Here is a 14,948-nt window from a genome sequence, read left to right as displayed (position 1 = left end):
TTCAGCAGCTGAAATTAATTTCCTCTGCTGGTCTGAATGGTTAAACAGAAGCCCAATACAAGCTGTTACTGGTATCTTTCATGATGTGGTGTTCTTTGGTATTATCTGTCACTTCTGGAGAATGTCCTACCTCATTTTTTATTTTTTTATTACCATTTATACACTCCATTTAGCTCGCTTCATTTTAATTAAAGCAAGTTCTTGGTGTTCAGTACCATAAATAGTATTAAGTGGCCTTCTGTTGCTGAACCACACCGTGGGTCCTCTTCTTTTGCTCTAAGAAACGATTCTAGGAATTTCAGAACAACGTCGCATCCTTTTCAGGGGATGTTGTCTATGGGGAGGAAAAAAGGCTTGAATGTTGTTGATTCAACAGCCGTGACATCGTTTCCCTTCCTTACCTTTTTTCCTTTTTAGAAAGGGACTCGCACGGTTTGAATTCTCTGAATTTTTTTTCTTCAGCCCTTCAGGGGAGGAATAGTTTTTTCATTGAGAGCTGTGCCTTCTCCAGATGTTAAGGTAACTTCTCCACTGAGGCACTTGCTTCTTCTAGAGTATTTGCAATTGTTTCTGCCTGAAGCCAGCTCTTCCCTCTGATTCTTTTCCTTTCAAATGTGGAGAGCATGGAGAGATTTCTTAAGTGTCAGCATGACTTTTCTCACTGAAGAACAATCTTGTCATACCATAAACAGTAGCACCATCTACTCTGAAATGTTACCAAAGGTAAGGCTGTGTCAGTGCTAAATACTAAAGTTCTCATTTAAGTTTCACTTTGATTTATTTTCCTCCTCATTGCATCTTTTTTTTTGACTGCTGTTTGGCCACACAGCAGATCCTGTACTCTTAATAAGCATGTGCCAAAACAGAATGGATTTTGTCCTACCTGCATTGTGACAGTGCATGAAGCAGAACTGGAATTGGACAAAGGTATTGTTGGTCTCAAACCTTTCTCTATCTCCATTGCTCCAGCTGCAGTGACAGGTTAATATTAACTGCTTTGGAAGCATAAAATCCTCCAGAAGTCTTGTCTGAAATCCCTTTTCAAAAGTAACTGCATCTTAGTTGTCGGAGTCCATCAATTCAAGTGAACTTTATGTGAAATTGCACAAAGAAAGGCTTAATTTGGAATTTCTGGAAATACCCTTCTATTCCTCTCTCTGTCTCCTTTAAAGGAAGTTTATTGAACAATGGGAAAAATTTTTCAACTTAATGAGAAGGGGGCTAATTGGCCTGAGTCATCTTTAAAGCTGACAAACGCATCCATTTAAGTAAGACACTACTCATGGCTTAAACATTGCTCACTCCCATTTTGTAGTTGTGCTCGCAGGGTTGTGGTTTGGCATCTGAGACCTGCAACTTGGTGTAACATTTTGGAATCATGACATTCACTTTGTACGTGGGATTGTTTGGGCAGCTGATCAACAGCACCTCCACCTTAAGCACTGAAGGCTGCTATTGTTTTCTCTGAAAGACTTGTAAGACTGGACACTTTAACAGAATAAAAAATTTAATTTTTAATTTGCATTTTCCTTTTATGTCTGTTTTCTTTGGTTTCCTGTATGCAGAGGCACATAGCCTCTGACAATCTCATTCTTCAGAAGATGGATGTTAATAATTCTAGCTGTTGTGTAGAATTATTGTATTTTTACTCATCGCTTGAGCTCCTGTGGATTACGGCACTTTATGAATAAGAAAGTAGATGTGCGGTGAAAGATTCTGTTCAGTGGCAAGCCTGGACTGCCTTACACATTTCACCATCACTTTAAGAAATGGCTGAAACAACTTACATTGCCAAATACAGATTGTTGGAGGGTTGTCTGCTTGGACCTGTAGAAACTTGGTTTTTCAGAATGCAGCTTGTGCTCTCCTTCCCCAGGAGAAAGGTAGGCACTGAAGTCGATGGAGAAAACTTGCAGTTGCCATAGAAATGGTGCCTTCAGCCAGCTACTGGTAACAAACGGTTTGTGTTTCCTAGCTGTCTGCCTACCCCACGCACTGCTTTTTCTTCCTTTCACCTGGAAAATGCTGACAGGTAACCTCTCCTAATTGAGCATCCTCACGATGTGTTACAGAGAATCAGCCTGTGACTTTCAAAGACAGCTCTAGTTTCTGTGCAGCTTGTTTATTGCATAGGAAGGTGCTTCTTGTCTTTTGTCTTCCCCTGCTTCCTTTGCCCGTGGCCGCTTGACCACAGTGCCATTAGACCCACTTCAGCAGGCTGTGAAGGGTGCTAGTCTGTAATGCCACTTACTGGCATGGAGTTTTAAAGAAATGTCGCTAGGACGGAACTAAGAAAGGAGAGGACAAAATGCCTCTTGTCATCTAAGGCTCTCTTGGAATGAAGCTGCTTTTGGCAAGCGTCTGCCAGCTCTCTGAATAGCTGAGCAAAAGGAATGAATGGGAGGTGCCATCAGAGAACTGATGCTTGCTGGATTCCTGGGATCCTCTTAATAAAGGGATGGGGAAAGAGCACAAAGGTAAATAGCTGATGTCTTTGCTAGAAAAAGCACTTTTAATCCAGATAAATCCCAAGTTTCTCTGTAGCTCACTAAAGCATAGTGTGGGGATGCAGTGCAGAGGTAGTTGGAGCTCTTAGCTTCGTTCAGGTACACTTCTCTAGCCCTGCCACACCATAAGCTTTTTACCTACTGATTTTTGAAGAAAGAAATTATCTTGCTTCTACCTGTGGATGACTGAGAATTCTCTTGATGGAAAATTCCTCTGTTCCTGAGGCTTCTGGTAGCTTGAGAGAAGTGGGGACTGTCAACAGAGGGAAAACAGTAGTAGTCCAGTATTGATGCCATCTTAAATATATACTAATAGACTACTTAATGCAATTTAAACACTATCTTTGTTCCTGCGCTCCTTGTTTCTCGTGAAACACTCATTGTATCATTGATCATACTGAAGACTTCAGGAGAGAGAAGAGATCCAGCTGAAACTGCTGCCTACCTACCAGTCCCGGCAGCTCCAGCAGCAGCAACCTTGGTGAGAGCGCCAAGCTGTGGGGACCCGGTGACCTAGCTCGGCTCCAGGTGGTATCAGTAGGAACTCATATCGAGGAGGAAATTGGGGTAACTGCACCGGGCAGGATGGCATTTGAAACACTCATGCTTTGCCTGCTGCAGGGTTGTTCACGTCCCAGATGCTGCTCGCTCCTGTACCTGTCTCGCAGGCAGGGGCTGGGCTCTGGCAGACTCCCAGGAGTTTGCCAGAAATGCAGTTTTTTTGCCAGAAATGCAGTTTTCTTGCAGAGCTGGCAGGAGAAAGTGTTAACAGCCTGCACGGAGCTCTTGGAGGGGGAGGAAGGGAAGGAAAGCGGGGTCACTTCCCAGTTTTGTCCGAGTGCTTTCTACCTTCCTTATTTAAACTTACTGGAAGAGGAGATATTTACAAAGATTACGTCCTCCTCTTTGCCTCCTTTTAGCCATTACGTAGGGGTGGTGGTTTTCCTCTTGCTGAAAATGTCTTCCTGAGCCTCAAAATAGGGGCACGTCTGGAACGGCAAAGGGCTGGAGGGCTCCTGAGAGGTTCCTGTAACTCGGATGGTCGTCTCTTGTTTGTGCACTGGCTGGGCTGTGATCTGCTGCTCGTGGTGCTTGTTTACAACACTTTCCATAAACAAACCAGGAAAGTTGTGGTTTCCCGCTGTGCGTATGACCTCCGACGACTTCTGAAGTCATTGAGTGTGCGTAATGCGGGGAGTGGAGGAGATGACGTGCTAAATTGCTGAAATGTATTACTGGGAATGACGAGTGACGTGAACGACCCACGTAACACGGAGGGACTGAGGAACAGTATGGGAGTGTGGTTGGTTTTGTTTTTTTTAATATTTATCAGGATTGCTACCTCCCAAGCAGGGCTACTCATGAGTGGAGGGGTAGGTCCTCGTAAGATTGCCTTACAGGCAATAGCTACAGCGGGGTGTTTTTATTTTATTTTTTTCCCCTTGCTGGTTACCCAGCTTTCTTGAACAGTTCAGCTTTGCTGTCTGGAGAAACTCTCCTAAGAGGGAGGAACTACCTGATTATTCTTTGAATTTTGCCACGCTGGAGGTTGTTTCCCCTCCACCTTTATAGCCCAGTAATCAAATTCTCCTGTGAAATGTAGCTCTAAGTACCAAACTCGTGTCCTGTTGAGTGCGGAGAAAAGCTTGTTAATGCTCAAAATGAGATGTTCTCTAGTGAAAACACTTAATTTGCTTTCCATAAAAAAAAGAAAAGAAAAAAACAAGAAAAAGAATTAAACAAAATGAAGAGGGATTTTTGGGATTTTTTTATCCAGAGTTGATTCCCTTACAGAATAGAGGACTTAATTAGATGCTGTTTGGAAAGAAAAAAAAAAAAGATGGATTTTAACTTGCTAGCACGTGCGTTTGGAACTAATCACCTACCCAGGAGTAATTTTTACTCCCTATATATTTCTTCTGCTAGACGACTGATGCCTAAAAGTGTCCCTGTGATGTTATTTCTTTGCCTTCCCTTCCCCGAGTGCTACCGCAAGGATGTTCTCAGCGCTTCCCGAGGGAGCCAAGCGTTTTTCTCCGGAGGAAAAAGAAAAAACAAAGCAAAACAAAAACTTCTCCAGGGGCTCCAGGGATGTGCTGGCAGCGAGCGCCACCGCTGGGCTGCCTGCTGGTACTCGCTCTCGTCTGCCTCTTCAGCCCCAGTTACTGCATTTTCTGTTGATTGCGTTTTCTCCCTTTGGTAGGTGCTGTATGCTTTTGGTTCACCTATTTACATGCACACTTGGAACAAATAAAGGCACTGAAAGTGGCGATCCCCAAAGAGCAGCCGTGAATGAGAACAGCTGATACGTTCTCTGAATTTTGCTGGATCCCTGCTGAAAGCTCTCCAGCTTTGACACCTTTCTGTCTCATGTTTGTCACCTCCTGGGCCACAGGGTTCCCTTTCAGATGAGCGAAGGGAGCTCTGCAGGAGCTTGGACTGCCACTTCTGGATTTTTTTTGTTGTTCTTTGCAGAAGCCTTTGAGATCTTTTCATCCTACTTTGAATCTTATTTTACTACTGTGTTTGAGTTTAACTCTTTCCATTTTTAATCTGGGTTAAGTCACTTCTCCCTGGAGTTAAGCAGCGACCAGGTTTGTGATCACACAATTTAAATTGAGCAGAACACGTTTTGTGCACGTGGAGCAGCACCAGGAGCTGAAGCAAAACTCCAGCCCCAAATGTCCCCTCCAGGAACAAGTGGCCGGAGAGGGGGGAGCAGCCCCCGGGAGGTTTGTCCCAGCGCTTGCGTTTATCGCAGGCTGCCAAAGGGTCACGTGAAGGGAGGCCGCCGTGCGGAGCCTGGCCGGCTCTGTGCTCTTGCTGGTGGGATCCTGGCAGCTTCTGCCCTGATGGCGTCTGTAACCCACCATCAGATCCAGAAGGTAAGGAGCAGGTGGGAAGCGTGCCCGGGGAAGGAGTGTGTCCGCAGCGCAGGCAGTGACGCTGCTTGTAAGGCACGGTTGCTGCTTGCTAGCGTTGGCTGGGTCTAGCAGAGATTTGCTTCTACAAACACTTTGTATTCTGCTCAGCTTCTTGTACTGCATTCATGTGAGTGTGTGAGGACCCTGTCGTGGCCACAAACTCTCCTGGAAAGCCACTTGTCCTGCAGAGCTCCCTGAGGAATCTCTCTTGTGCTGTGCCCTTCTGTCTGCTGCTCAGCTGTCGCCCGCGAGGCTGAAATCTGCCCATCGGAGGATAATCTCCAGGGTGTCCTATTTGAGGAAACAGCAGTGCCAGCAGGGTTCGCCTCCCTTTGAAAGGGGTTGTGCAGCCAACCGTGAGAAATCACACAGGGATTTTTCCCTTAAACCAGGGAAAGCTTTTTTTCTCTGTGAAGGAATCTCATTCTCACTTGGATTCCGGGTATGAGTGCTCTGTTTGTCTTAGCAGGATTTGTAACTCAATAGCTGCTGGTCACGTATCTTAGATAAGATATCCTTAAGCCACAGAGACTCTAGCAGTGATGTCTTCTCTGCTTTTGGGGCTGAGGAGTTGAAATTTGTTCTCCTTAACTCTATGGAATCTGAACCTGTTTGCTAGTTATCTTTTTTTTCTTGCAATAGAAACTCCTCTTGAACTTTAAAAACAAACAAAACCAACCCACCACTTAGGTTTTGTCCTACGTGGATGAAACCATAACGAGTGAACATGCCAGGAGCAACAGAAAAATGAGTTTGTGTTAGACTAGAGACACTAAAAGTGACTTAATCGTACCTTAAATCAAATATGGTACGGCAGTCAGGGTGTCTCTCGTGCCTACTACATGTCATCCAGCTGTGGAGCTGAGCCTGGGGTGCTTTTCTCACTACGAGGCACAGCGAGGGCCGGAGCTGCCCTCTGCTGCTCTGCGCTGCCTTCCTCGAGCACCTTGGAGGAGGGCAGCCACCCCATCTCCTCCTTCTAGTTCCGCCAGGATGGCTTCCTCGTCCTGGAGCATTTTTTCACCCCGGAGGAGTGTGACAGCATGAGGAAGCAGATTCAGGGGATCATAGCCGAGATGGAAGTGCCGCCGCACTGCCGGACGGAGTTCTCCACCAAGGAAGGGGAGCAGCTCCAGGCACAGGTACCCCGCGGGGCAGGGCCGGCCCCGTTACAGCCCTGGGAGGGAAGGGGAGAAGGCAAATTGCTGCTCAGCACCCACCCTGGGGGAGCGAAACTTTCTTCTAATGGCACGTGCTGCTGCAGCAGGCATCTGTGCTCCAGTTCTCTGCAAATGTTTGGTTGTAGCCCATGGGTGTGAGGTTCTGGTGAAGTCCTAATCAGTGCCAAGAGATTTAGCTTTGTGGAAAACCTACACATGATTTCTGTTGACTGTGCTTTGTTCATGCTGCGGCTTGGTGGGGAAAAAGATGCAGGTGAGTGTTACCTCTTTGATTGAAGGTTTCTGTATGTATTTACGAGGCTGCTGTCTTTACTGGGCTCTTATCCCTGGCAGGGCAGCTCAGATTATTTCCTAACCAGTGGAGACAAGATTAGATTCTTCTTTGAGAAAGGCGTTCTGGATGAGAGAGGTAAGCTCTGACTCAAATTAGCCCCAGCGAGGGGATGGGAGGAGGCAGGGGTGAGTTCCAGCTCTGTGGACAATTCCTGCTGTGCAAACCATGTTAAATTCTGCTTTTGTCTTGTAGGCAACTTTCTGATTCCAAAGGAGAGATCTATCAGCAAGATTGGCCACGGTATGTTTAAATGAGGGTGTTTTGAGAGGGGCGGGCAGAAGGGAGGCAGTTCTCAGACACGAGGACTTCTCCAGACCCTCTCACCAGAAATAACTCGGTCACCGGAGTTTGAACCTTCCTGGGTGCTGAAGTGACTCCCTCCCTGCTCTGCTGCTCCTCACTGTGCTTCCAGGGGACTGCTTCCCCAAATACTGCAAACCTCACCCCATTTTGCCATTGTGGCCTCAAAGCTCCTCTCTTTGCAGCCCCAGCCTCTTTGGCTGTGGATTTCTGCGTTAAATTTTGGCACGGCAGTCCACTTTTCCCACATCGCTCCATCACTACCTCTGTGGTTCTCTCCACCTTGCCCCTTATTCTCTTACGCCAAAGGATTTCACAGTTTTCAGTTACCTTTTCAAAGAAAAAACAACACTTCCAGGAGGGTCACGCGTAGCACAGAATCACCGACGTGCAAAAGTTTGGACTTCAGCCCCTCTTGCATCAGAGATGGCTTGAGCAACTTCCCCACCTGAGGCTGGTTACATTAGGACATGCCTCCTGCGTCCTGCACGGCATGTTGCCCACACTGAAGTTGTCTTCTCCCCTTTGCCATTGCCAGCATCTTTTTTTTTTTTTACTCTTGCTGGTTTCAGTTGGTGACCTGTTTCCTCTCTCCCAGCTACCCGACTTGCATTTTGATCCCTTTTCTTTTCAAACAATACGTGGAAAATAAGAGCGTGATTCAGTGCATCCCCCACCGCCTGAACTTTGTTCAGATTTAACTTCAGCAAACTTGGAAAAATCAGTACTGCGAGTTCTTGGCTCTCTGGTTTTCTCAGGAAAACAACACACCCCCCACAAAAACCAACCTCTGCCGCTCCGCTGTGCTCTTACACTCCAGCTTTTCCTCTGGGAAACAAAAACCACTACAGCTGCCTGCTGACTCAGCAATGCAGAGGCTCCTCTTTGATTTATTTCCTGTAATGACTGAGCCTTGAGCCTTCGGTTGAGCCTTGCCCAGTGGCAGCCCCTGCTGGGATGGTTCTTGGCTGCAAACAGGAGCCCTGCAGGGAGGGAGCTGCAACTCAGTGTCTTTACTTTGTTTTCATACCTTTTGCATAATATAATACTTAATCACATAATGTTATATTTTTTAACATAGTTATATAGCTTTTTTTTATATAGCTGTGGTTTGCTGCCACTGTATTTTGGTCTCTAAAGAAGATGGTACTAACCCAGAAGGGCTGTGTCACCTTAGGCATGGTGCTAATCCACATGTGGCCACTCCTGGCGGATGTGAAAGTTTCTGGCTGCAGCTTACATTGCTTGGCTCATCACTGACAGCCTTCAGGTTCCCTTCTGTTTGTGAAATCTTCAGCCTGAGCCTTGTCTTTCCCCTTTAGCCTTGCATGCCCACGATCCTATCTTCAAGCAAATCACTCATTCCCCCAAGGTTCAGGTAAGCTGATGCTGTCCCTAGAGCTGTCTGAAAAAAAAAATAAATTCTGGAATAGTTAATTTTAAGGAATAGTTAACTTTAATATTCTATTCCATAAAAGGGAATTTAAATGTCTCCAAATAATAATGCTTTGTAGTTTGTGGAAAAAGCGAATATAAATTTTGGATTTTTTTTAACAGGAACTGGGAAGAAAACTAGGCCTTGAGAGACCAGTAGTTGTGCAAAGCATGTACATCTTCAAGGTACGGCAGCTCGGGTCTCCGTGTCACCCCAGGAGTAAGACACTGCTCGGTGGGAAGTTGTGAAACTCCTCTCTTCATGCATCTTCCTTTTCCTTGCAGCAACCCGGCATTGGTGGGGAAGGTGAGGTTCATCTCGTGTCTCTGTTACACTGCAGATAATACTCCTTCAGGAAAGGATTATTACCAGGAACAAGGCTCAGCCTTGAGCTTATGAATTTTGTGTTCTGAATGTTGTTAAAACTATAGGAAAATGCATCTACATTTTCCAGAATGTTTCTACATCGTATGCAACGTGAACAAAGGGCTAGCTTGACCTTTGCAGCAGGCTGAAAGGTGATGCTTTAGTGTTTAAATTAACATGTGTGATGGGTGGGAGGGCAGGGTAGGTCAATCAAAGAGCACCAAGTGCCTCTTCCTCACGGTGCTGGGCTCCAGGGGCTTTCCAAGCCCCCAACCAGCGCCTCTTGCCACAGTGACGCCGCACCAGGACGCCACGTTTCTGCACACGGAGCCTCTGGGCAGAGTGATGGGCTTCTGGATTGCGCTGGAGGACGCCACGCAGGAGAACGGCTGCCTGTGGTTCATTCCCGGCTCCCACACCAGTAAGGGTCGCGGTATTCGGTGTGCGCTGCAGAGCTCACTCACGCTCTCCCTTGCTTAAGGGTGAGGAGTAAGGTCCACGGCGTTACATGTTCTCCTTGCAGCATGCCTTTGTTTGTTTGTCAAAAAGATGACTGCACAGGGATCTTTCTCTGAGCTGCTGTCAAATCTACACTCAGTTTTTCAGCAGGTTATTGACTGCCTCACTTTGCTCCTAGCCACTTCTCCATCAAAGGAGTTTAATATACAATATTTTCTTATTGAAAATAGGTACCATACATAGCTGATACTGTTTTAGTTCTAAATTGAAATCTAGCCTAGAAGCAAAGGATGTAGGTTACTGGGGCAAGGAAAGATAGCCCTCCTGAATTGTTCTTTATTCCAGAACCTGTTAGGGAGAAGCCCATTAAAACTGCCCTTGCAACTTGTCTTTTGATTTCAGTACTATTTCAGAAGCTTTCCCTTGCAAGATTCAGACTTTTTTGCAAGGCCTCTGAGATTTAAGATTTTAATGCAGTGAAGGTCTTAAACTAAAAAGTCTTGTCTTCTTATAGTGAAACTGGTCATTGCCAAATGCTGGTGCTCCTTCCACAGCTTTGTAGCTTAACTGTTCAGCGAGCCTGATCTGGACTGCAAAGAGTGATTCTCCTTTTGCTTTCCAGTGGGAATACACTAAGAAACCACTTTATTTTTTTTATTCACTTACAAAACTGTTTCTTTTCCACGTTGCGTTCTCTTCACGAAGATGCTCTTTTTTTTGCACTGGCCAATAACCTCTTTACTCCTGACAGTGATCTGTAAGGGGAACAAAAATCCTCTTCCCCACAGTACAACTTCCAAACATTGATCTGAATTTTTATAAACAAGGGGAGCCTCCAAGTCTATGCAAGGATCTCTTGGACAGTGCCCAGGCAGCCTGGAACAGGGGTGAGACCAGATCAGCACAGGCTCATGTCATAGTGATGGGTGGTGGCTGCTGTGTCTCTAACCATTGCAGGGTTATGGGTGCAGTCTTCTGCCTTTCGCTGCCTCTAGGGCACTATTTGGCTTCCAACTTAAGTGTTTACTCAGGGTAATCATAGTACTCTTAATTTAAAGTACTCAACCCTCATAAATTCTGGAGTTGGCTGCACTCTGATAGCAATTTATACTCTTCTAGAAAGGAAAAATGGACGAAAGTTTGGTTGTGCATAAGTGCCTGATGATTTGTGTTCCTAAATGGCTATGTTGCAATGCACAGAAAGAGTCAGGGAGGCAAACAAAAAGGAGCTATTCATCAGTTTCTGCCTCATCTGGAAAATCCCAAATCTTTGAAGAAAAATCCCCAAATTTCTAAGGAAAGAATTGAATGCACGGTAAGAAAATTTGTCTTTGCTAAGAGAAAATACTATATTCTTCCACAACTGTGCAAAGTCTGGTTAGTTTTTTAATTTTTATGGGTGTTCACTTCTTTTTGTGGATTTGCAGATGGGATTACACGGAGAATGGTGCGTGCAGCTGCAGGTGCCTCGACATGTGTGGAATTTGTAGGGTCAGAGCCGACCTATGACAACAGCCAGTTCATACCTGTGCCTATAAGTAAAGGTAAAAACACGCCCCAAAACAGGAGTGCATTACTGTTCAAGGAAAAACAAGGGAGATAACCATTGTGACACTTGTGCTTTCCTTATATTCTAAAGCTAGCACTCACAATTTGAAAAAAGCAGTACAGGTATGTCTTTCCAACAGGTGGACTCATTCTCATCCACGGGGAAGTTGTCCATAAGAGTGAACTCAACAGCTCGGAGTTCTCTCGCCATGTGTTCACCTTCCACATAATGGAAGCCAAGGACACCAGCTGGAGCAAGGATAACTGGTAGGGTTGCTGTCCTGAAACAGAGCCTTTTCTGTGCAATAACCAAGATAAAACTTTTATTGGTCTAAAACTTTTATTGGTCTCCTTGCATGTTGGCAGCACAATCCTGTCAACATGCGCAAGAAGTTGTTCTCTGCATTGCACAGAGCTGGGCTAACCACAGTTTTGTTGAAATAAATGTAGCTTCCCAATATTACCTCTGCATATATATGCTCTGAAGAACTTCTCTTTGCTGGCACTGTTGCAGGTTTGTCCTAAAATTTTCTAGCTCAGGAGCAGTTCCCAACAGCTCAGAGCCTGTTCCTGGGAGACAAGCGCTGTCTACCCACTGACCAGGATTCCCTAGCTCTGTACAGCTGGATCTGCTCGTTTTCAGCCAGCAATAAAAACCTCATCTGCAATTCTTGGAGTGCAGCACAGCAGGCAGTGGTCTCTTGGGAAGAGGGGAAAAAATTAAGACAGAATGAGAAGCATGATTCTTAGAAGGATGTTGTTTAATGGAAGCTTTCAAGTTGTCATGTCTTAGTGCATTTAATGACTCTTCTAGGTCGTATGCAATGAGCATATTGGAGCTACAGAAAATTCCATGCTTACAATTTTCAGTGCACTTCCACCTCACAAAAACATGCAATTACTTATATGCTTCAGGGATGCCTCTCAGTTAAAAGTAATTTATACTAAATTTAAAATAAAACAGCTGAGTGCCTGAAAGATGGAACTAATGAGTACAGGTAACCGTAGTGTTCAAACCGAAGGGTTCTAAAATGTTGACTTTTCTATTCTTGCTCTATCAGGTTTTGTCCTGGGGACTGCTGGATGAACTATACCTTAGACACAGTTTCCATCAGTAGTACCTCAGTTGATTTACCGTAGAACTGGAATAGTCTCTGAAGTTGTTTTTTTTTTTTTTAACTCTTCCTTACCTTCTTCCTTACCTCCTAGGCTCCAGCCAACTCCTGAACTGCCTTTTCCACTGCTCTACACTTGAAGCTAGTGACTGGCTTCTGGAGTCAAGTAGCTGATCGTTATTCCTTTGATTGTTTGCTCATCTTTACATGTAACTGTCACTACATCATCTCTCAAGATTAATTTATCCTGTCCTCAGAGTGAGGAACCTTCATGCAGCTGAATACACCTGCATTAGTCAGAAGCTTCTAATACATGAACACTGCTAGTGCCGAGAATAGTCGCCCAGCCCATTTGGTAAGGAAACTTCTTCAGTCTTGAGAATGGACCATTAAAGACCATTCCACCTTGACTATAGGGACAGATAAGTATTTCTTGTTGCAGATCTTTAGTAGTTTCTTCTATTTAAGCAAAGAGATTTAATGCTTGGCTCTGTTAATCACAGCAATGCAAGTGCACCTGTCATGTGAAGATCTCTGACTTTTAGCCTTAGATCTCTGTCCATTGTTTGAATAATAATTAAAGGTAATACTATTGTGGGCAAAATGAAGCAGAAAGTCTACTTTTATAATTATTCTTCTAGGTATTTCTGGCAAATTGCAGCTGAGCACTTGAACTATAGGTTTGCTGATTTAAAATATTACAGTTCTTAAAGATTCATGTTAAAATTAGGAAAACAAAAAAAACCAGGCTCCTAACATTTAAATAAAAGGTTGGAAGTCTTCCTTTTCATCTCCCTCACATCATCTTTGAGGAAGTCAGCACGTGAGCTTCTCCCAACACATGTGGCCAGGGCAAAGCTGTGTGATTGTGAGTTTGATCTCTGTGCAACAAGAGAAACTACTAGCCCCAGAACCCCAACAAAACCAAACCAACTTTACACCAAGGTGAAACCTTACAGATGTTAAGTAATGTGAGTTACATCAGAGGCAAGCTCCTGCCTGTATCCTAAGCTGAACAGAAGCCATGGAGGAGTAATTCCACTGGCACTGGTGTACTGGCAAACTTGAGATATGAGCCTGGTCTCATTAGTGCACTAATTACATCGTAGTAAACCTTCAGTCTGCTTGGAGACTTGGCAGAGTAAACTTCTGTTCTCTTACAGAGGACCATGTAGGTATGCCTGTAGTTGCTCTAAAGCTCAACTCCATTTCAACTTGTTAATTAGCTTTTTACTGGTGGTGTCACTGGTCAGCTAAATTGACATTTAACATTTTGAAGAGTGTTTTATAGGAATCAATGTCTGACTACAAGGAGTTGATACAAAAGCACAATAACCATGAAATTAGAATAATTAGAACTTCAGATCACTTCTAAAAACTTGCAAGGAAAACAAACTTAACCTTGCTGGTGTGCCCAGTTAAATCTAGATAAAGGCAGAATGGACTTAAAACCTATTTTTGTAATCTATTTTCTGTCAAAGTAGATTGGCTTAGGGAGCAAGACTCTGGTTCCTACTGACTCGTCCCTTTCAAAAGGATATTGCCTATCTCTGGTATCGGTTTGATCATCCCATTTTTTTTAAAATCATCTAATTAAGTTTATGGTAAGACTTTTCATCCCTCTGGGCATTGCTGGGTGGTGCAGAAAAGGCTCAATACAGCACACAGTTTGTCACAGCTCAGGTGGTGGGAACTTGGAGGCTGGGTAACAGCAGCAATGCTGAGTTCCGTCCTGCTGGTAGCAAGTTTCAGCTGCTCTCCTCGTCCCTTTTCTATAGTTTGAAAGCTGTGAGTGGGATGGAGGGAAAGTGACTCTTGATCTCTTAGTGGTGAAGATTGAGGATCTTAGCAGTGGAAACAGCTAAACGTTTTTCTGTATCTTTCCATTACAAGAGTTAATAATTTAGAATAGCACCTTTCTGCTGAGGAATGATAGTTTGTCCCCTGGTTATACGCACCACTACCTGCGATTTGCAAAAACATCTACTTCAAGTGCACAAATGGAAGCAAGAAGCTGGACTGAATTTACAGGATTTACTGGTAAATGTGAAGTAAGCAGTCCAGCGTGTTTACTGGATTGTTTCCTGCAAACGCTATCTGATCATTTATTGCATTATTAACCAAAACAAGCTGAATAACTCTGTTGTGCTCAGGAAAAGTGCTGTCAAGGTCTCAGGAGCCCTGCCCGGGCAGCAGTAAATTGGGCAATGCTGCCTCTCGGCTGGTCCTGGCTTGTCCCAGAACAGGCACTGTTGGACCCTGGGGCCTGTTCTGCAAGCCCAAAGCGTGAGTTTTACTCCACCCTGCCTTACTCGCACTGTTAAGACAGTCTCACAGCTAGGACTGCAGGAAAGGATTGTGTAAGGGATCTTGGAGTGGCACTAAGCTCTTCCCAAAACTGTATTGTCATTCTTTTATGTGAACAAAAGGAGTGTCAGAATGTAACTTCATCCCTCAAAGAAGGATCCTGGAAAGCCAATCTTCTGCTTGGGCATTTCTCAGGGGAATGGAAGAGGCAGGGATGAGATTAGTTTATGTCCTGTTCTAATGGATGCTTGGCAAACGGGCAGGAAAAGACAGTCAATACAGAAGTGTTTAATATATAGAAACTAGATCCTCCCCATGGTAGTTATAGGTTTAATTAAACGGACTGAAGTAAACAGTTCTACTCAATCTGTCAACAGAAGCATTTTTCATAAATGATTTGATTAAACAGCTCTCTGGATAAACTACCTCATGGTAACTTAAGCTGAAAAAACGTGCAAAGTGGAAAACTGCA

At 44.5% G+C, this 14,948-nt stretch overlaps 1 protein-coding gene across 2 annotated transcripts; it reads left to right on the top strand.

Moving 5' to 3' along the window:
• Positions 1-1,660: 1,660 nt before the first annotated feature.
• Positions 1,661-12,952, top strand: PHYHD1 (phytanoyl-CoA dioxygenase domain containing 1). 2 transcript variants are annotated; one of them, XR_013940987.1, is made up of 12 exons: positions 1,661-5,392; positions 6,415-6,573; positions 6,946-7,021; positions 7,139-7,186; positions 8,569-8,624; positions 8,804-8,866; positions 8,966-8,987; positions 9,340-9,468; positions 10,934-11,050; positions 11,195-11,321; positions 12,264-12,604; positions 12,638-12,952. XR_013940987.1 is itself a non-coding variant. In XM_080562393.1 (11 exons), the coding sequence occupies exons 1-11, from the start codon at positions 5,189-5,191 to the stop codon at positions 12,307-12,309; spliced, it is 1,047 nt and encodes a 348-aa protein (XP_080418519.1). In that variant the 5' UTR covers positions 1,661-5,188; the 3' UTR covers positions 12,310-12,952. The 2 variants fall into 2 exon arrangements, 1 of the variants encoding a protein (XP_080418519.1); XM_080562393.1 differs by having other exon boundaries at positions 12,264-12,952.
• Positions 12,953-14,948: the final 1,996 nt, after the last annotated feature.

This window comes from Anser brachyrhynchus, assembly GCF_964034855.1.
Source record: "Anser brachyrhynchus genome assembly, chromosome: 19".
Classification (NCBI taxonomy): Eukaryota; Metazoa; Chordata; class Aves; order Anseriformes; family Anatidae; genus Anser; species Anser brachyrhynchus.
This window is presented reverse-complemented; position numbering and strand designations above follow the sequence as displayed.